At 38.4% G+C, this 22365-nt stretch overlaps 1 protein-coding gene across 4 annotated transcripts in view; it reads left to right on the top strand.

Annotated features, from left to right (window-relative positions):
• Positions 1-21467, top strand: part of LOC140481474 (synaptotagmin-like protein 2) — a 123116-nt gene extending 101649 nt beyond the window's left edge. For all 4 annotated transcript variants that reach the window (XM_072577718.1, XM_072577717.1, XM_072577716.1 and 1 more), the window contains 5 exons: positions 3150-3311; positions 5553-5628; positions 5713-5803; positions 17131-17336; positions 20660-21467. In XM_072577718.1, coding sequence (XP_072433819.1) covers positions 3150-3311; positions 5553-5628; positions 5713-5803; positions 17131-17336; positions 20660-20808 — 684 coding nt within the window. In that variant the 3' untranslated portion in view covers positions 20809-21467. The remainder of the gene's footprint in view (positions 1-3149; positions 3312-5552; positions 5629-5712; positions 5804-17130; positions 17337-20659) is intronic.
• The last annotated feature ends 898 nt before the right edge of the window (positions 21468-22365 follow it).

Here is a 22365-nt window from a genome sequence, read left to right as displayed (position 1 = left end):
AATTCTGAGATGGTTTGACTGAGTAGATACTGAGAGGCTGTTTTGATGTAGGACTGAAGGTGATAAATCTTTGGGCATTAACAGCATCAATGTAAAAATTTGGCCATAATCAATGGTGGGGTAAGGGCAAAGTGGCCTACTTCTTCTTTCTGATAATTTTAAAACTATTTCCTCGTGTGGGTGGAACCAGGTTCAAACTAAATTTGGCCAAGGGAGAATGCAATTAGCAAGCAATTTGTTTTGTTGTTGACAAAGCTTGGTTTTAATATGGAGTAAGTTCATTCAGAAGGATAAGTTAAAATTATCTAGGTAAATTTGACGAAGTCAGGTGTATTTGGATTGAGGTATGACTTAGCCCTGAGAAAGGATTAAGGGATCAAATGGTCTACTTTAGTTCCTATGATGTCTTATTTTGTTATAGCAGCCCAGCTGTGTGGAAGTGGTGAGGGAAAAAGAAAGACAGAACACAAAAAATAAACTTTGACTATACAGTCCATTGAGTCTACTCTGCTACTCATTATGTTCATGAAAGATCATCAGGAATGCTATTGGCACAAATGCCAAGGTTTAGGTTCCCAAGTAGGAGGCTGGAAGAACACAGCAAGCCAAGCAGCATCACGAGGTGGAGAAGTCAATGTTTTGGATGTAATTTTTCTTCAGGATGGTGGGGTTGGTGTAAAAGGGAGCTGTTGATAAAGGCGGTGGGGGAGGGGGATGCGGGGTGGTGAGGTAGGGATTGGTGAACACAAGTGGAGGGTACGACCAGGTTGGTCAATGGGAGGAATGAATCCAGTTGATGGCTGGAAGGAAAGATCAATCAGAGGAATGGAAGGGAGGGGGAGGGGCTGAGAAGGGAGTCAGGGATGGGAAGGAGTTTATTTGAAATTGGAGAACTCAATGTTGAGTCCTCTGGGCTTTCGGCTGCCCAAGTGGAAGATGAGATGGTGTTCCTCCAATTTGTGGTCTGATTCGCTGAGGCAATGGAGGAGTCCGAGAATGGTCATGTCAGAAAGGGTGTGGGAAGGGGAATTAAAATGGGCGGTGACGGGGAGGTGCAGTTGGCCCTTGCGGGCCTGGCTGAGATGCTTGATGAAACGTGCCCTGAGTATGCGTTTGGTCTCCCCGACGTAGAGAAAACCACATTGGGAGCACTAGATACAGTAAACTAGGTTGGAGGAGAGGCAGGTGAATCCCTGTCTCAACTGGATGGATTGTTTGGGGCTCTGGATTGAGGTGATGGGTATGGTGTGCATCTTTTACAGTTGCTGGTGAAGGTACCTGGGGGTTTGGGGGCGTTGGTGGAGAGAGTGGCATGAACCTAGGATTGGTGAAGGGAATGGTCCTTACGGAAGAGAAGGTGAAGACTTTCTTGGTTGTGGGGTCTAATTGGAGTTGGTGGAAGTGTTTAAGGATGCGTATGCAGATTTTTTGTCACTAACAAGGTGTAGGATCCCAACAGATTTTTTCATATAATTGTTCTTGCTTCTATCCAAGACTGCAAAGAAAAATTTAGTAGTAGTCCCTAATGATGGATATCAGAGACTAAAGGTTGATTCAATAAAGTCTAAGCATATGTGTTTCTAGTTGGATTTTTTATTCCAACTCATGCATTACAAAGCTCAACTTACTGATTACTTGTTCCCCATAAATGTGTAACCGGTTCTCAGCCAATTAATCCTAAATTAGCACAGAATTTAGCATCTGTTCCCTATTCTGTTTGATCTCAGGGATCCATAGCAACCTAGAAAATAAAACTTTCAGAGCGTGCATCCCATTCATTATGATCATGACTAAGCATCCAACTCAACCTGTTTCAGCCTTTTCTCCCATATCCTTTGATCCTTTAGCCCTGAACGCTATCTACAAATCCTTCTTGAAATCATGGAATGTTTTGGCCTCTACTGCTTTGTGTGGTAGTGAATTCCACAGCCTCACCACTTTCTGGGTGAAGACATTTCTCCCCATCTCAGTCCTATGTGATTTACCCCATATCCTTAGCCTGTGACTCCTCTTCTGGACTCCCCCACCATTGGGAATGTTCTTCCTGTATCTACCCAGTTTAGTCCTAGGAGAATCCTATAGGTTTCTGTGAGATACCGTCCCTGCATTCTTCTGAAATGCAGTGAATGTAATCCTAACCTATTCAATCATTCCTCAACTGCCAGTCCCATTATCCAAGGAATCAGTCTGGCAAGCCTTAGCTGCAAACTCCTTATATAGCAAGAATATCCTTCCTCTGATAAGGAGACCAAAACTGAACACAGTGCTGCAGCTGGGGTCTCACCATGACCCTGTGTAATTACAGCAAGAGATCCCTTTCACTATGAAGGCTACAATACCATTTGCCACCTTTATCACATGCAGCACCTGCATTTAGATAATCTCCACACATGTGAAATAAATCAAACCACAACACTTGTGGAAGATAGTCAGAGATGACTATCATGATTTTAAAATGTACAATATTTTTCAAATAGCAAACAGTGACTCGTGTATAAACCGCTCAGGTCACATTGCACATTCCTTTCTCTCAATTTATAGCCATTCCGATGATAATCTGCCTTTCTGTTTTTGGTACCAAAGTGGATTACCTCCCTTTTTTTCACATTATAATTCATCTGCCATGCACTTGTCCACTCACATCCAAATTACAGATCTTGCTAGATGATGGTTGTGTTGGGATAAAAGCAGAGTGTCTTGTTGTGCTTTACTTTTCCCTCTAATTAAGTTTCTAGTTATTGTTGTTTAACTCTTTGAAGCTTTTATCTTTTGATGGCAGTAGCATAGGTTTTCTGGTATTACAGCATACCACAGTGAAAGGACTGCTTGATTTTTCCCTGTTAGTGACAGAATTTCTTTTTAGTGTCTGTATTTTGACTTGACCCTGCCAAATATGCCATTGAAACAGTATAAAATGACACTTCAGAATAGAAAAATTGGTCACCTGGGTCCATTGTTTACTATTTAGAAAATATTGTACATGTTCAAATAGTGAATGTGTATTTGTTATTTATTTACTGTGACATGTTTGCTGCAAACATAGAATGACGAAGTGTCTGACTAATGTCTGTGAATGTTCTTTCATGTAAAATTATGTTGTTATGACATTTTTTTTTTGATTTGTGCATTCTACATCTCTCACCCTACAGTATAAAATTGACAAAGCCTCCCTGATGGCTCAAACACTGAACCTGTCTGTCTGGCACAATGATACATTTGGCCGCAACAGTTTTCTAGGTGAAGTAGAAGTAGAGTTAAGGAAGTGGGATTGGAGCAACAAGAAAATGGACTGGCACGACCTGAAACCAAGGGTAATTTATAATATAAGTTAAAGAGGACAAGACTGCGAGGCTGGTCTTAACTGGTGGGAAGAGAGCATGAATATTGAGTTTGCTGTGTAGTAATGTGGGTTGTAGTATTGCTGATATAATTTTATCTTTTTTGTGTACCTGCAGCAATTTTTTATAAAACAATAATAATTGATAGAAATTTGAAATATTAGTTCAATGCTGAAACTTCTCAGTTTATAAGTCAGTGTCTGAAGAAAATGAAAAAGAAGGCTGAATATTTCAGGTGTGTATACTCATCATCAGTAATGAAAAGTAAAATAAGCAAACATCTCAATAAGACTGAGGAGAGAAACATCCGAGCAAAGAAGCAACATAGTCCAGTCAATGGAAAAACTGTAAATAATCTAGAAGATCGACTCAATAAAACAATATAATTGTAATGAAAGAAAGGTAGACTACTATAATAAATTATAAGTAGAATGTTCAGGCTAGAACACTACAGCGTTATCAGGGGAGTACTAAAATACTGTGCATGAAGATTGCTTTGAAAGTACTGAGAGCAGATTTCAAAGCCTAAAATATAGTTGTCACATTTGTGGTCAAGTTGATAGCATTTTATAATTGGTGAAAGCCAAATCCATGTCAGATATACAATGTACAAGAAGTCACATTTGATTTGAAAATGCTACTCGTTACATTAAACGAAATATAAGCAAATTGCCATTTTAAATGGCAGGGACTTAAATAATAATGTGGACAAGGCAATAGTCAGCTATTATGTTGTTCATCAGGATGAGAAAAGGACATCGTTTCAATTGATGCTTGATCCATTTTTACTAGACACTGATATTCCTCCTCTCATCTTTCAATTCCTGCATCTATTTCCTATGTCATTGAAGGGGAGAAGAATAGCCAGTTTGTGAACCTCTGTTTAAAAGTTTCTGCTCCAGTGCCTCAAATGGTGATCAAAAACCTGCGGAAGCCCCATCCCATTTATTATCTAATGTTTATGTTTCCTTCAGCTGAAATTTCATGGTTTTCCAGAATTATGTAATAATGCCGCCTTGAAGAGCAGCAAGGATTTGGTCCTTTCTATCATGTTTAGAACTTTTGACAAGCTGGTCACTTTCTATGAGAAAATAAATGTCAGTTTATCCATCTCAATATCTGCTTTACAAAAAAAAACTCAATTGATAACTCCATCAGCTCAAATTATCTTTCCGTCAGTAGGATATTGATGCTATTTGTGTCAGAGATCTGAATTAGGTCTCTATGTCTGCGTTGGTCCAGTGATTCCAAACCCAATGCACATTGCTCTTTTCTCTAGTTGTTGGACTTAGGCTGTTAGTCATTCGCATTCCTGCTATGTACCTCCTTTAGAACAAAGTTGTTATTTATGTTGGATTCAAAAAGGATACACCCTACTTCAGGCTATATCTGACTGATGCTTTGTGCATACCAGTTACCTTGACTTTCTATTGAACGGTGTGGCCAATACAATACAGGATAAATTTTTAAAAAGTACTGCAGACACTAGAAATCAGAAATAAAAAGAGGAAGTGCTGGAGAAATTCTGCAGGTTTGATGTGACTCATGTTTGATATGACTGCTCTTCACAATCCTGAATTCTATTTGCTTCAGTTACAATCAATTTTATTGAGGTGTTCTGTAATGATTTAAACTTTATGGTCAGTCTCAGGCTTTTCTTTCCCCATGACCATGAACCTAGACACATTAAATGTATCTCCTACCTGTGCATTTATTGCAATTACATGAAAGGGCAGATAGAATTGGGGGAAACAAAAGTCTTAAACAAGAGATGATTGGTAATGAGAACATATTGTAGATGCTGGAAGATGAGCACAATTTAAAAACTTGATATTTTTGAGATAACAAGGGAAGGCATCATCGAAATGGGTAGATAAGGCCAACCGCCGTGTAGATGGCCAAGTCCAGAGAGTGACAAGTCAAAAGTACATGTGAAAGTGAAGGCTACCTGGAAATTGATATTATTGTTCAGGAAATTCTCAAGATCGGAATATGAGAAGGAAGCACAACCTATGTAACTGAAAGAAATTTGGGAGAGGGCTTTATCGCAATTGGACAGAGTGTGACACCTTTTTGGTAAACTCCATTTGCACTTATGATTACTTTTCATTAATTACATACCTGCATATTTAAAAATAGCTTTTGACGTATCATGGCAAAGTGTTACCAACAAAATGTAGATTAAATGATGTTTCTTGGTCATGATCATTGCAGACAATTTCAGCTAACAGAACTGGTGATAAAGGCAGCTTAAAAGTGGCTTTCCGCTACATTCCTCAGGGATACAAAGGTATTTTCTCCTTCATTTTTCTTTTGGAATAATTTTTAGTTATTTCTCATTTATCAACATAGTAATTGATGGTTCTGCACACAGGCAAAAAAACAGGAGAAGTTCAAATCTGGGTGAAAGAAGCCAGTAATTTACCCCAGATTAGGCCAAGTCGTTTGGATCCATTTGTTAAATGGTAAAAGTATTACTTTATTACTATTGAACTTTATATGTATTTCCATATTATACTTGTGTTATGATCTCAGCAGATGTTACTACTGGACAGGTCACATCACATTCTGAAATCTAGTTTGATCATAATATTTCTTACCATTTATTGCAGTGGTCTTTCACTGAACCACAAGCACACAATGCATAGATTTAGTTTTAACAATAAAGAAGTTAATTACACACAAAAATGGAGGTTAAAATTGAATAAACCAAATTATTTACTTATAAGACAACTTGAAACATTTTGGAACAGGTAAAATACAATCTCATCTACTTCACTACATTTATCACTTCTCAGTACTCAAATACCAAAGAGTTCCCTTCTCTGTCATATCTGTAGATTTGACTTAACGGTTTCTTCAAATTCACATTGTTGAGAGTTTGATCACCTTTTCCTTGATTAGTATCACACTGTGCTTTCTCTTTTTCCCTTCCTTTTTACACATTCAAACTCCAAAATAAATGACATTGAAACTTCTTTAAATTGTCAACCTTCAACCTCCTTTCTCCTCCCCCCCCCCCCCCCCCCCCCAGGAATGAATGGAAATGTACCTCTAAGAGGTAGTTCACTACCCCACCTAAAAGTGATCTTAACAACATTTCTGTAATAGCAGTAACACATTGACATTAAACATGCAATGAATATACAGCAACTGTGAATAAACATAAATCCATGGGCAGTACATCATTTTTGTGTCCTTCATATCTGTTTTTGATAAATGGACTGCCATAGTCTGTCCTTTTTCCAGGTACATTAATAATTTTCAAATTATCTGGTTAATCTCTACCAAAACAATCTGTCATGATCTGTATAACTGACAGTTTCTTCCACATTGTTAGTGATTTTAAGTTTCAAAATGATATAGATCGAATACAAGACTCCATGTCTCTTTCTCAATTGTTGGATATTTCTGTTGACAGGCTTTGAGTTCCTTAGAAAAACCAATGAAGTTACACAATCCCCATCTGCTCCTGCAATAAAATCACCCCATGCTGATATCACTGTCACTGGCATCAGCAGACAGTTTGAATCGCTTCTCCTAAATCGGTATGACTAAAACTGTTGTGGCTGTCCGCGCAGATTTCTCATTCAAAGGCATTTTGACATTCTTGCATTCGTTCTAATATTCTGCCTAAATTTGATGAAGGTGCAAGGATTTTGCTGAAGTTCAGAACAAACTTGTGATAAAATCTACTTGGGAGATAGTAAGGACTGCTGATGCTGGAGAGTCAAAGAGTGGAGTCAGAAAAAAGCACAGAAGATCAAGCAGCAGAGGAGAAAGGGAGTTGATGTTTCAGGAAGCCCGATGAAAGGTTCCGACCTGAAACATCGACTCCCCTTCTCTGCTCCTTGACCTGCTGTGCTTTTTCCGGCTCCACCCTTTATCCACTCATAAAGTCTACCCAGTCCAACATATTTCAAAACTTTGCATTTTGTTCTAAGTACAGGAAAATCCAAAATAGCCTTTATGTTCACATCCTACTTACCTTGCCTGACAGCTCAAATAAGTCTCTTTGCATTGGCAAATTCACTTAGCCATACATCTAATCAAATTAGCTTTTTAAAGCTGATCAAATTGTTCAGTCATGTGTTGTAAATGTTCTTCACAGGTATGGCTTAAAAAAGGTTGATGTAAACCATGCAATTACGTAGTCCTTCAATTATCTTTTTTTGGTTGATTACTGGAATGTTGCTGGTGCATTTTTGATTCCAAATGGAATGACTTTGCATTGACAAAAATCTCTCCTGGGGTTACAAAAAAATTCTATATTTCTGTGGTCTAGTCAGTCAACATAATGTAATATTCTTTTTAGCAACTTACTTATGGTGACAAATCACAGACCTCCAAAATTTTCAATGCAGTCCTCAATTCCTGGAAGAGGTTGTAAGTCAATTTTCGTTACCACTTTGATTTTCTGACAATCTGTACAAAATACAAAACTATCCAGTTTCGGACCATCAAGCTTAGTCGGGTTGAGTTTGCATGGATGTTGTTTTATAGAACATTGAACGGTCAGGAATGAGCCCTATAAAACAACATCCACACAACTCAAACCAGAGAGATCAGCTCAAGTAAGCAAATAGATGAAGCTCATGATAGAACATAGACCAGTACAGCACAGGAATGGGCCTTTGGTTCACAATGTTGTGCTGAACATGATGCCAAATTAAACTTATCCTTTCTTCCCACCTTTAGTCCATATCTTTCCATTCCTTACATATTCATGTGCTTATCTAAAAGTCCCTTAAACACCCCTGTATTATCTGCCTCCTCCTTCACCCTGGCAGCATGTTCCAGACATGTACCATTCTCTGTGTTTTTAAAAAAAAATAAATTTGCCCCTCCCGTCTCCTTTGAACTTACCCCCTCTCATCTTAAATGCATGACCCCTAGTATTAGACACTTCAACTTTGGTGGAAAAACATTCTGACTGTCAACCCTATCTATGCATCTTATAATTGTATACACTTCTATCACGTCTCCCCTTAGGTGCCATCACTCCAGAGTAAAAAAACGAGTCTTTCTAGCCTCTCCTTATAGCTTATATCCTCTAATCCAGGTAAACCTCTTCTGCAAATTCTCTAATGTCTCCACATCCTTCATGTAATGTGGTGACCAGAATTGAATTCAGTACTGTCTAGCCTAACCAAAATCTGAAAAAGCTGCAACGTTACTTCCTGACTCTTGTACTCGGTGACCAATGAAGGCAAGCATGCCATATGTCATATTTACCACACTATCTACTTGCGTGGCCACTTTCAGGGAGCTATTGACTTGAACTCCAAGATCCCCCTGTACATCATAGGTAACACATCCCCACATTAACATCATAAGCAGCCAAAACTGTTTTTCTGGCCCCTCAAAACAAATTAATTTATGATTCTGTAATAGCCTTTGTGAGTCACATTGATAATTTTTGGAAGATAAGACATGATGCTACCTAATCTTTGTTTTAAGTGCCTCCAAGTTATCCAGTCTGATTGCCAGTAGGTCATTTTTGATTTTTAATTTCTAATTCATTCTCCAACTGCTCTGATATTTGTATTTCACTCCCTACGTCTTTCACTGCTGTAAATAAACTTATTCTCCTCACGATCATCCCTATCATAATATCTCTTCTACATGTGAACATAACACATTTGATTGTTTAACCAGTTTGAAGTACTCAATATCTAATTTACACCACTGAGTTTCTTTTTTGGTTATGCAAAATGAACTTTATTTTTAATGGTTCCCCAGAAACTGTTAGCAATACTTTCACCATCTCCAACAACAAATTTTGAACGTCAGCCTTTTTGTCGTCTCTAGTTTTCTTTGTTTGTTGACCACCTTTTAAATGCATTATGGTTAGCTCCATTTTGGTCCATTTTTCACAGACTGGAAGCATAGTCTCTGAGCTTTGCTTTATAACTTATTTTTTTTTCTTTCACCAGTTTAAGTGATTTTCTTAACAGAGTCTGTATGTTAGTTCAAAGGGACTAAATCCTGTAGGCACATTTAGGAATGTTCCCAATAGCAAAGAGTAACAAATGAATCCCTTATCTTAGTCGTTATGACAGTCTTGATGTTAAGCTCTCCTCATGGTCTTCAAAGTTTGATGCCATTTTTCCAGTCTACCTTGAGACTTGGGCCCTAAGCAGAAAATATAAATTGAATATTCCCAAACTAGTTATCAATTCTTTGGATTTGTTTTGCAAATATTCAATCAAGAGTTCAATTTTATTCCCTTGGGTAAACTTTGTTTTGTAAATTATCAAACTAACTTCCTACTCGTACTTTTGCAGCAATTTTTCCTTAAGTGACTGTTTCGGGAAACATTTTGGAAATATCCATTATCGTTAAAAGATACTGATTACCATTCCTCATTTTTGGGTAGGGATTCCATACATTCTATTAAACCCTAGTAAAGAACCATTCAAAAGTTAGTGTTGGAACTAAAGTGCAAGTTTATTTGAGGGTTCTAAACTGCCTAACATATGTGACATGTCTGACAAAATTTGACATCTTTATGTAATTCTGCCCAATAAATATGTTTTAATATTTTCATCTGTGACCTGCCAATGGAATTTTGTTACCAACTCATAAAATTTTCGCTATGGTACTCAGATGGAACTACCACCTGATGGACCACTGCCCATTACTCATTAACTGGAAGTTGAAGTAGTCTCCATTTCCTCATTAGTACTTTGTCTTTTAAGTGACATTTAGGTTTTGTTTCTTTTCTCAATTATTGAATAGGCTGTTTTGTCTAACTGTCAAAATTCTAAATCTGTTTGTTGCATTTCCATGACAGAAGATGACCTAAACATATCCGCTTCATTCTCTTTACCTCACCCTTTTTACCTCATTCTTGTTTAGTAAACTTTCCAAATATTTCATATAATTACTGAATTTCTAAATCAACTCTGTTAGGAAACAATCCAAGCTGTTTCTCCTGTAAAAGAAACTGAAATATTACCTCCAGTGGTTGTTCCTCCACCCTTTGCGAGGCTAATATACTTGATCCTTTCAGGGCATTTCTCAAACTAAAATCAATCCCTTCTTTGGTATTAGTTTCAAAACTCTTGCTACAAAGCTTCCATTTATCAAGTCCATTGATCTGAGACTGGTTTGTAACCTCCGTACTAACCTCCAATTAATACTTTCTCCTTTATTAACCTCTCTGGAAGAAGCACAGTATCATCAGCCAGCATCAGTTACTGATTTTGTCCAGTTTTTCAATATCTTTGTTGATTTACCTCCTTGATTTGAAGTCTTTTGAGAAAATATCCAGAACCTCTAATAATTTGATTTTCCTTATCAACATTAGAAAAAGAATTTTCATGACTGTCTTGAGTCATCTCTCCCATCTCAGTACATTCTAAGGAAACGTAATCTCTTTGTCCAGTTTTAATACTGCTTTCCTGATGCCCCATTTCTGAAGATTACTTGGATATTCCTACTTCTGTAATTTAATCTGTCTCCCATTTACCTTCCGACAATTGGCTCCAGTGTGTCCATTCTTTTCATTCATTAATTTATATCACTTTTTAAAATTCTAGTTTTTGACCTTCCTTCCTTTTGTCTGTTCTCTAAACGTAGTAACTGTTCCTTCTGCAGATTTCCTATTCTTGCAATTGCCTTATGGATTTCCATATGACCATCTCTCCATCTGTAATTGTCTGCCCAAGATATCATAGCTGTCAGAACTGCTGATTCTCTGATCTGGAATACTCGTGACTCATCCAAATCATTTTTATAAAAGTGTAAAGGAATACTATTTGAATTTTTCCATGATCATAGTTTCAATACAATCCTCAATATTTCTCTTGTTTTAGTGATGTAAACGATTTATTTCTCCCATGCAAATTTTTCAAATGTCTGTTTAGGTTCCTTTCTTGCCACCCAAAATTTAAAATGATGAACTTCAGACACAAGCTCACAAACATTGACTTGTCTTTTTGGCTATTTCATACTCTGCAGACTGTTCTTCTGTCAAACTATTGTGCACAGTCAGTGCTTATCTATAAAAATGCTTTGTAACATTAAGTTCCAAATGTCTTTTGGCTGCTTCATTTGTCCCGGCTACCTTTGACAAATAAGGTGAAATACCTTTTGATTCCACGAACATTAAATTTAGGCACTCCACATAAATTCTTTGTTAAATCAAATCCCTCATTAGAATCAGAATTATCCTTTTGTGCTATTCCTCCTTGTTCCTCCTTTTACTGTAGATTTTTCCTTGGGCAACTCTTTGTCTAAATTTCCTATCTTAAGTTCAAATAAACACAAAATATTACAGATGCTGAAAATTTGAAACAAAAACCGAAAACCTTAAATCAGAAAAGAGAAACAAATTACTGGAGAAACTCACTCAGTCTGGCAGCATCTGTGAAGAGAGAAACAAAGTAAATGCTTTGAGTCCAAAGATGACTCCTCTTCTTTGGACTCAATATTAACTCTGTTTCTCGCTTATCAGATGCTGCCAGACTGAGTGAGTTTCTCCAGTAATTTCTGTTTCGCTTTTTAAATTTAAGGTTTTTAAAAATTCTGTTAGCTTTTCCATTGTTGTCTGTTTTTCTTTTCCCCTCTTTTCATGTCAAGTTTTCTTATCCATGAGTCCCTTTCCATTATTCTTTATTTCTCTGTCTCCCATAACTCCAGTCTTTTTAATTTTTAACATTTTAAGGAATCAACAATCCAAACCATAGACTTGTGTTTTGTTGGTGTTGGGCAGATGCTACTCTCACATCCCCTCCAATCCCAACTCCTCCATGCCCAAAAGCACGATGGATAACATGGGCATAAAACATACTTTGGATGGGATTTTAACAGTTATCATCAAGAGTGGTTTAGCAGCTCCACTATTTATTGATTTGAGTTGGTCCAGTCCTAAGGGATACAGCTGCTAAACTGGGCCTGATGCAGGTGGTTAGGGAACCAACAAGAGGTGAAAACATTCTGCACTGTATCCTTGCCAATCTGCCTGTTGCAGTTGCACCTGTCCATGACAGAATGGATAGGAGTGCCCACTGCGCAGTTCTTGTGTAATGAAGTGCTATCTTCACATTGAGGATAATCTCAATTGTACTGTATGATACTAACATTATATTAAATAGGATAAATTTTGAAGGTATCTAACAACTCAAAATGTGCTGTGGGCCATCAGAAATAGAATGATTGCAGTCAAACACAATCTACAATCTCATAGCTCCATTCTATCATACCATCAAGCCAGGGATTAACCTTGGTTCAATGGAGAGTGCAGGAGGGCGTGCCAAGACCATCACCAGGCGTACCTAAAACTGAGGTGCTAACCTGGTTTGGCTAGAACCCAAACAGTTTATGAAGCAAGTGATGGACAAAGCCAAGTGATTTTGCAATCAACAGATCAGACTGAAACTCTGCAGTCCTGGCACATTTAGTCACTGGAGGATCATCCTTCACAAATATCACTATCCTTAATTGGACAACTACATCAGTCTAAAAGATAAGGCTGAAGCAATAGTAACAGTTTTTTTTAATCCAGATGTTTCAAGTGGATAAATAGAACTGTATAGCACAATACAGGCCCTTTGGCCCTCAGTGTTGTGCTGGCCTTTTATTCTGCTCTAAGATCAGACTAACCTATATACCCTTCATTGTACTATTTTCCATGTGCATATCCAAGAGTCGCTTAAATGTCCCTAATGAATCTGACTCTACTCCCACTGCTGGCAGTACATTCCACACACCCACCACTCTGACTAAAGAACCGACCTCTGACATCTACCCTAAACTTTCCTCCAAATATCTTAAATTTATGTACAGCCTTGTAATAGACACTTCCACTATGGGAAAAAGTCTCTTGCTATCCACTCCATCTATACTCTCAACATCTTGTACACCTCTATCAAGTCAACTCTCATCCTTCTTCGCTCCAATGAAAAAAGCCTTGGCTCTCTCAACCTTTCTTCATTAGACATGCCCTACAGTCCAGGCAGCATCCTGGTAAATCTCCTCTGCACCCTTTCTAAAGCTTCCGCATCTTTCCTATTATGAGGCAACCAGAACTGAACACAATACTCCAAGTGTAGTCACACCAGGGCTCTACAGAGCTACAGCATAACCTCGCAGCTGTTAAACTTAATCCCCTGCTAATTAAAGCCAACACATCATACACCTTCTTAACAACCCTATCAACCTGGGTGGCAATGTTGAGGGATCTATGGACATAGATCCCAAGATCCCTCCTCACTGCCAAGAAATCTACCTTTAACCCTGTATTCTGCATTCAAATTTGACCTTCCAAAGTGAACAACTTTGCACTTTTCCGGGTTGAACTGCATTGCCACTTATCAGCCCAGTTCTGCATCCTGTCAATGTCCTGTTATGATCTAAAACAGCCCTCCACACTATCCACAACTCCACTAACCTTTGTTGTTCTATCTTGGTCCTATCTGGATGTCCTCTGCATCATTAGGTGCCAGTCTTTAGCCAATTTAATTCATTCTGTGATATCAAGAAACCACTGAAAGCACTAGATTTTGCAAAAACAATACACCTTGACAATATTCTGATATTAGCACTGAAAGCTTGTGCTTCAAAACTGGTTGTGCCCCTAACAAAGCTTTACCAGTCCTGCACCTACACAGCAACGTGTAATATTGCCAAGGTGATTCCTGTAGACACCAGTTTCTTAAGGCCAGCTAGGGACAGGCAATAAAGGTTGACCCAGCCAAATTTGCCCACATCATGTGGTTGAATGATTTAAAAAATCAATCTGGCCAATCATTGCCCCATCAGTCTACTCTCAATCAGTTGTAAAAAAAAGGGAAGGAGTCCTCAACAGTGCTATCAAGTAGCATTTACATATAATAACCTGATGCTAGGTTTGGGTTCTCCTAGGAGTACACCAATCCCCTGACCTCATTTCAGCCTAGGTTTAAAAAATGAACAAAAATGAATTCTAGGTGAGATTGGCTGCCCTTGCTATCAGGTAGCATTTTGCTAAGCGTTGGATCAAGAAGCCTAAGCAAAACTGGAGGTTAGTGGGAATTGGGAAGAAACCTTCCACTAGTTCGAGTCATACCTGGCTTAATAGAAGATGGTTGTGTTTGTTAGATGTCAGTCATTTCAGTTCCAAGGACATTTCTGCAGAAATTGCTCAGGCCAGTGTCCTAGGCTCAACCATCTTCAGCTGCTTTATGGATGAGTTTCCCTTCATCTTAAGGTCAGAAGTGAGGATGTTCGCTGATTGCGCAATGTTCACCACCATTTGCAACTCCTCAGTTACTGAAGCAGTAGATATCCAAGTAACAGCAAGACATGCTGAGTTTCTCCTCCAATTTTATTTTCAATTTGATTACCAGCACCTACAATATTTTGTTTTGTTTTTCCAAGTCCTGACTTGGAAATATACTGACATTTCTTTACGGTATCACTGTTCCTTCACTGATGCTGGGTTAAAATCCTGGAACCTCCAACCTATCAGAACTCAGGTTCTATGTACACTAGATGGACAGCAACAGTTCAAGAAGGCAGTTCATTCACCAATTTCTCAAGGTCAATTAAGGATATACAATAAGTGCCAACCCACAAGTGAAGTTCACATCTTCTGAATGAATATAAAGGAAAAAGCGTCACCCCATCACCATGTCTCAATTCTTTAAGGCTGGAGTTTGGAATTGGCAGTGTCCCAAAGTTAATTTGAATGCAGAGACACAGAAAACTTGTGCATCTACACGGGATGCATCTTCTGGCTTTTAGTTTGCTTTAAGAGCACACACATACTTTACGTTTACTTGGAAGCTGTCATGTTCTGAATGACTTGGAATTGTTTTAAGTGCGCAAAGTCTTTAGTGCTTAGTTACATGCTTCCTGTGTCTTTGACTTGCATTATTTTTAATGGAAAGGGAGAGGCAGACAGGTCATCAAGGTGGGGAAAACTGAACATTTAAAGGGTTGACATGTTGACATAACTGCAGCATGTGCCAACAGTTTACTCAGTAAGTGCACTGCATGTGCTTCAAGCAAATGGCGGTTTGAAAGTCAAAGATGAGTGGTCGTTGGCAGGGTCAGTTGTGGTTACAGCCTAGTCAGTCAAAAGGGGCTTATCTGTTGGCCATGGTCAGGTAGGTGCTTGGTCCTTTCAGAGTCCAGGGATCTGTGCCCTTGCAGCCTGGTCATTGAGCCACTATCAGTTCTGCAGCCAAGACCAACTAATCCAAAGATTACAAGTAGGATCAGACTGGGAATTGGGCCAGTTTTTCCAGCAATGTGATGAAGTGAGGAATTGAGTATGATGGACATGGATGGAACAACAGTTATTGGTGTTCTAATGCAGAAATAGAAGTTGAGATGTCCCAGTACGTGAGTAGGAAACTCGGAGGGTAGGAAAGGTTAGCAGTTTGATAAGATGAGATTGGTGAAAGTAGTTCAGTGAACTGGAAATGTGCAACAGTGAAATAGTAATTCATCAACCTGGGTGAGATGTGTGTGCAGTGGCAAAGTTCCAATGATTAAGTGTCTGAATGAGCTTTAGATAGCATCAGGAAGATTGGGCATTTCCCCCTTGTGGAGTGTCAAAGATCATGGATGTCCTTCCTCCTCTGCTGGGTGTCCCTTTTTGACTTGGATCAGAGGACAGCTTTTGTCTGGTTGCTGCAGGAAACCATGCCATCAGCAAAATAAAGAACGGCCTTTCTCTCTGCCTTGCTGACCATGTGTTTCCCTTTTTTGGGTTGTGTTTGGTAATATAGGTGGAACATTACAGTGGGAGAGACCGTTTCTGGCTTGCAGCATCTGAAGGGATGTGCAGCTGGGTGTTAAATATGATGCATGTGTTGCGAATGTCACAAGGTCCTGGTAATGGCTAGCACTTCCATACCTCCTGCCACATAGTTTCATGAGAGATATGAAGACCCTTTTTATATAATTAATCCGATATAAGGCAGAAGATTACATGAGAATAGGTACTGTAAGCCATGGGGATCTGGGTACTACGAATCACACACTTTAAACACTTGAACTGAAAATGGGAAAGTTTTGCCCAGTTTGCATTATCTGCTCAGCACAGTGGCCAGTCTCTGACTTCCCTATGACTTGGTCCATGCCACAATTGTGACAGAGTCTTCAGTCATTATATCCTATACATTTGAGTTTTCTATCTGCTACATCTACCTAAATTCTTTTCAAAACCTACCATTCTAGCCATGTAGATCTCATTTCTCAATCCCAGTCTTTTTCACACACAATTTATGACATTAGAGATTCAGTGCAGAGGCGGGTTGATATTAGGACAGAATGTTTTCCAGACATTCTCAGGTTTGTACAAGATCCTGTCATGATTGAAAACTTTGAATTAATGAGCTGGAAGATCAGTTATGCAATGTAAGCACAATTTGGCAACGAGAGGACTGTCAACTAAAACACAAAAAATATGGCATTCTGTTATGTTGTGGATCTTAAATTATTTTCAGTAACACTTACAAATAATTGAAAATTTGACTATTCAGATTTCCTCTACTGAAATGTTTGAAAATATTTTTGGTGCCGAGTTCTCCAATTTTTGCATCAAGGTAAAAGTTAGAAGAGTAAATATTTGATTATTTTCTTCCTTTAGCAGCAAAATCTTACTTCTGAGACCTGTCAGTAGATACTTAACTGTTTGACTTAGTCATCCAATTGAGTAACAAAGCCCAAGTCCTTATTAGTATTCTGGGACATGCATGTGTCAAAAAGCAAGACTTTCCTTCATAGTAAACCTAAGTTTTGAGATTAGAAAAGCCTTTGAACATGCTATAATCATGTTTCTGTTTTACCCTACAAGCTTCATTCTTCCAGACACCAGCAGAAAAAGTCGTCAGAAAACGCGGGTTGTGAAGAAAAGCACAAATCCTGTATTCAATCACACCATGGTTTATGATGGTTTCAGCACTGAAGATCTTAGGGATGCATGTGTTGAACTTTCTGTCTGGGACCATGACAAACTAATTAATCATTTTCTTGGAGGACTAAGGATTGGCCTTGGCACAGGTAACAGCCTCTGAAACATGGTGCTGAAATTAGTACAGATTTGAATTTCAATATAATTTACAGTAGCTGTGTGGTAATTATTCCTGTTGTGAATTTCACAGCCTTGACCAAGAGAACTTCTGAAATAATTCTACAAATCAGAAATTGAAATTTGTAATTTCTTTTTAAATATTAATTGCTGTGTCAGTGCAATCAAAATTAGATTGCAGTTCACTGTCAGGTGATGACATAATCTCTAATTTGAAACCAATTGGTCATTTGTATCGTACAATTAGCATAATATATAAAACCGTTTCAAATATGATAACTTCACTGTGAGCTTTCTTTATGTGGAATAAAACTATTTTTCAGTTGTCCCCTATGAAATTAGTGGTTTTGGCCCCTAAAGGACCTGTTCCTCAATTTTTAATCCCAGTCTATGCAAATACATTGGCTTAGTTTACCTCTTGATGACCCTTTTTAAATCTAGAGAATTCATGTATATGAGTTCAAAATACGCAAGATTGTCATGAAGGATATTATTGACTGTCCATATTTAAATCTCAGGTACATATGAATGTACAAATGTATGATATAGAAGCAGAAGTATACCATTCAATCCCTTGAGCCTGCTGTGCCAATCAATACATTTTGTTCCCATCTACATCTAAATATCCTTGAATCACCTGCATAACCATAAATTATCCACCCCTTAAAAGTATTCATTGAATCTGCCTTCACTGCCCTCTGAGGCAATGTGTTCCAAAATCTCTCATCCACCAAAAGAACAAAATTCTCCTCATCTCTGTCCTGAAAGTTAAAAATCACACAACACTAGGTTATAGTCCAACAGGTTGAATTGGAAGCACACCAGCTTTCGGAGTGCCGCTCCTTCATCAGGTGGTTGTGATGAAAGAGTGGCGCTCCGAAAGCTAGTGCTTCCAATTCAACCTGTTGGACTATAACCTGGTGTTGTGTGATTTTTAACTTTGTACACCCCAGTCCATGCTGAAAATGTGTTGCTGGAAACGCACAGCAGGTCAGGCAGCATCCAAGGCTTATGCCCGAACGTCGATTCTCCTGTTCCTTGGATGCTGCCTGACCTGCTGCGTTTTTCCAGCAACACATTTTCAGCTCTGATCTCCAGCATCTGCAGTCTTCACTTACACCCCAGTCCATCACTGGCATCTCCAAATCTGTCCTGAAAGGTTGAGGAGTAATTTTAAGTCTTCCCAAGTTCTGATCAGATGAGCAAGAGGAAATTTCCATGTCTACCCTGTCAAGACCATTGAAGATCTTTCACACTTCAATAAAATCACCGCTTACTCTTCTAAATTTCACTGGAAACAAACCCAACCTTTCTAACCTATCCTTATAAGATAGTCCCTCTTCCCAAGTATCAATCTAGTGAACCTCTGATACTTTACAGCCTTCCTTAAAATAAGGAGACCGAAATCGTAGTCTTCAATTGAGCGATTTATCTGTATACGTGAAACATAACATTCTTTTATGTTCAATTTCTCTTGTAATAAAGGATAGCATGCCATTTGTGACTCCTCAGATACTGAAGAAGTCTGTGCCAAGTGCAGCAAATCCTATTATCCAGATTTGGACTGACAAGGTGGAAAGTAACATTGTTTGGCACTCTTATGGCATTAATGACCATCTCTAACCATTACCCCGATGTGCAATTGCATTACTGTCACTGATTACCCTACTACTGACATCCAGGTGGTTACAATAGACCAGAATCTGAACTGAACTAGCCATTTAAATACTGTGATTAAAAGAATGGTTCATAGTCAGTAACATTGAATCCTGCATGGAGTAACTCACCTGATGACTCCCCGCAGCCTATTCACCATCTACAAGGCACTAGTCAGGAATGTGGTGGAATATTCTCTACTTGGCTGGATGAACACAGCACTCAGCACTCAGAGGTCCCACAGCACTCTAGAAGCTTGACAACATCCAAAGCAGCCCACTCAATTGGTACCACATCCACAAACATTCTCTCTCCAATGCCAATAATTCAGTAACATTAGTGTGTTATCATTTACAAGCATGGTAGAAATTCACCAAGGTTGCTTAGACTGTACCTTCCAAATCCACAATCATTTCCATCTGCAAGGACAATGGCAACAGATACAATGGGAACACCACCACCTGCAAATTCCCATTCAAGCTACTCATTATTCTGACTTGGAAATATTTCAGTTTCTTTACAGTCACTGGATCAAAATCCTGGAACTCCCTCCCTTAACAGCCTTGTGGAGGTACTTTGACCAATAGGCAGCAGTAGTTCAAAAATGCTGCTCATCACCATCTTCTCAAATGCAACTTGGAATAGGTAACACATTTTGGCCCAGGTGGTGATGCTCATACCCCATGAATATTTAAAAATCAGTAGACTTGATTGCATGCCAGACCAGCTTTTTAACATTTTGGGACTTGAGCACCAGAACACATCTGCACCTCAGGATTCCACAGTCATTCTCTGTTTAAGTGATACTGTGTTTAAGTATTATTCTGTTATTTCTTTCAAACTTGTACCAAGCCTAATGAAGTCTAGAGCCAAGTGACTATTATGGAACCAAACTGGTGAAGAGGGTATTGCTGAGTCGGTGTTATTTGAAAGGATGTGTGCAAATACCTCACACTTGTTTGTATTGGCTGATGTTTATGGAATTTGTTCCTTTATTTAATTGACTGTCATCATTCACAACTGGATGTGGTAGGATGGTGGAACTGCGATCATTGGTTGCGAGATCATTGAGCTTCGTATATTAGTTTTATTTTCTTTGCTCTTTTATTTGTTCAAAGCCAATATGTGTTGTCCATCCATAATTATCCATCATCGCATTACTAGGATTAATTTTATATTCTGGATTTATTAATTTAACTTGTTCAAGCTGCCATGATGGGATTTGAAACCATTGCCCCAGGGTATTTGCCTTGGAATTACTGATCCAGTGACATTTATTAATAGAACTAGTTAAGCAGGTGATTGTGGTTAATATGATCAATTAATTGACTAGGTAGACATTTTATTTTGTTCAGCCACCACAATTGCCTGTTCAAAAGTTACCTCACCTTTCTATTCCACTCGGCACTCACATTTCAGTGCAGCTCACTATTTTAATTGCAGTTTGCTCCCTCAAGTGGCATTTGCATCTGTTTATTTTGTGCAAAGTGATTGATGTACAGAACAATGGAAGTCCTCTACATCATTACCTTGTACTTGTGACAGCAGTCATTTGTGTATATTTTTGGTGATGTAATAAATATGATGCTTTTGTAAACCAAACTCTATTCTGTTTGACCATTCTTTTTTTATTCTACAGGTAAAAGTTATGGATTGACAGTTGATTGGATGGATTCTACACAAGAAGAAATATCTGTATGGGATAAAATGATGACCCATCCAAATACTTGGGTTGAAGACGTGCTCCCTTTGAGAATGTTGATGCTCAGCAAAATGTCAGGAACCTAAACTGAATGTTTTACAAAACTGGAAAAAGATTTGCCAAATAAATTGTGTCTGCACACTAGTTCTAGTTATCTGGGACAAAAGGGCTTACGCCCGAAACGTCGATTCTCCTGTTCCATGGATGCTGCCTGACCTGCGCTTTTCCAGCAACACATTTTCAGCAAAAGCTTTTTCAGTTTTGTTGTGACTAGTTATTTGTACTAGGCTGAGAAACACATGGATTTACCTGAACAAAAATAAATTTATTTTAAGTTTATTAAAGGAAAAGCCAAAGCTATATACTGCAATGTTAATATATACACAATGCTGGAAATAATATTAATTCAGTTTGAAAAGGACTTCAAAAGTGAAGATTCAAATCAACCTTTTCAGTCAGATGCCACTTTATTGTATTGATACAGCAATGAATTAACTACTAACAAATCCAACTTTACTTTCATATCTATGTTCCTATTATGTATCAATGGCAGAAAGCCTATACAGTGATTATTTTCTATTGGAGCACTTAAACAATTGTCAAACTGACTATGAAGATTTTAAGAAGTTAAACAAGTAATAACAAATGAAGAAAAGAATTAAACATTCTTCATGAACTGTTGCAAAATATATACTGTAATATCAGTTTCAAATATCCATTTAATAATAAATTCAAATGATATGCAGTTGTTTGTTTTAGTGTTTTACATGGGGATTATTAGTGAAATGGCAATATTGTTTGCGGCTGGTACAGCAGATCCAGTTTATCTATTTCATGGAAGTTTTCATCTGTAATTCCCATGCACAGAATGTTGGAAATTTCTCTTGCTTTTCTTTGAGAAGTGCAGTTCTGACGATGCTGAAGAAATTTGACACCCTCCAGGACACAGCAGCCTGGTTGATTGGCATCCCAACAAACACCTTCAACATGCACTCACTCCACCAGCAAGGACATGCTGCCACTCTGAGATGAAATGCACCAAGTTTCAAAGGAGCTTAGGACAGCAACTTCCAAACCTGCGACTTCAACTAAAAGGACAAAAGCGATATACAGAAATACTGCCACCTGCAAGCTCCTCTCCAAGCCAAGCACCATCCTGATATAGACTATATAGCATTCCTTCAATGGAGTTATGTCAAAAATCCTCTCAATCTTGTGATCTCTTCCAAAGAGCACTGAGGGTGTACCCACACAACATGAGTTGCAATGGTTTTAAGAAGGCAGTTCACTGCCACTACCCACTGGACAATTAGGGATGGATAATAAATGCTGGCCAGAGCTGAAGCAGGGTCACTGGACTCGATGTTAACTTTGCTTTCTGTCCACAGAATCTGCCAGATCTGTTCAGTTTCAATAGCAACTTCTGTTTTTGTTTCACATCTTAAGGTGATAATGAGAATCCAGAGGAAGTATATTCTTGTTAGGGTGAAAGGCTGGGAGGTATAGGGAATGCTGGATAACTAAAGAAATTGAGGGTTTGTTTAAGAAAAAGAAGGAAGGATACATCAGGTATAGACAAGATAGATCGAGTGAATCCATAGAAGAGTATAAAGGCAGTAGGAGTATACTTAAGAGGGAAGTCA

This window comes from Chiloscyllium punctatum, chromosome 9 (genome assembly GCF_047496795.1).
Source record: "Chiloscyllium punctatum isolate Juve2018m chromosome 9, sChiPun1.3, whole genome shotgun sequence".
Lineage (NCBI taxonomy): Eukaryota > Metazoa > Chordata > Chondrichthyes > Orectolobiformes > Hemiscylliidae > Chiloscyllium > Chiloscyllium punctatum.
This window is presented reverse-complemented; position numbering and strand designations above follow the sequence as displayed.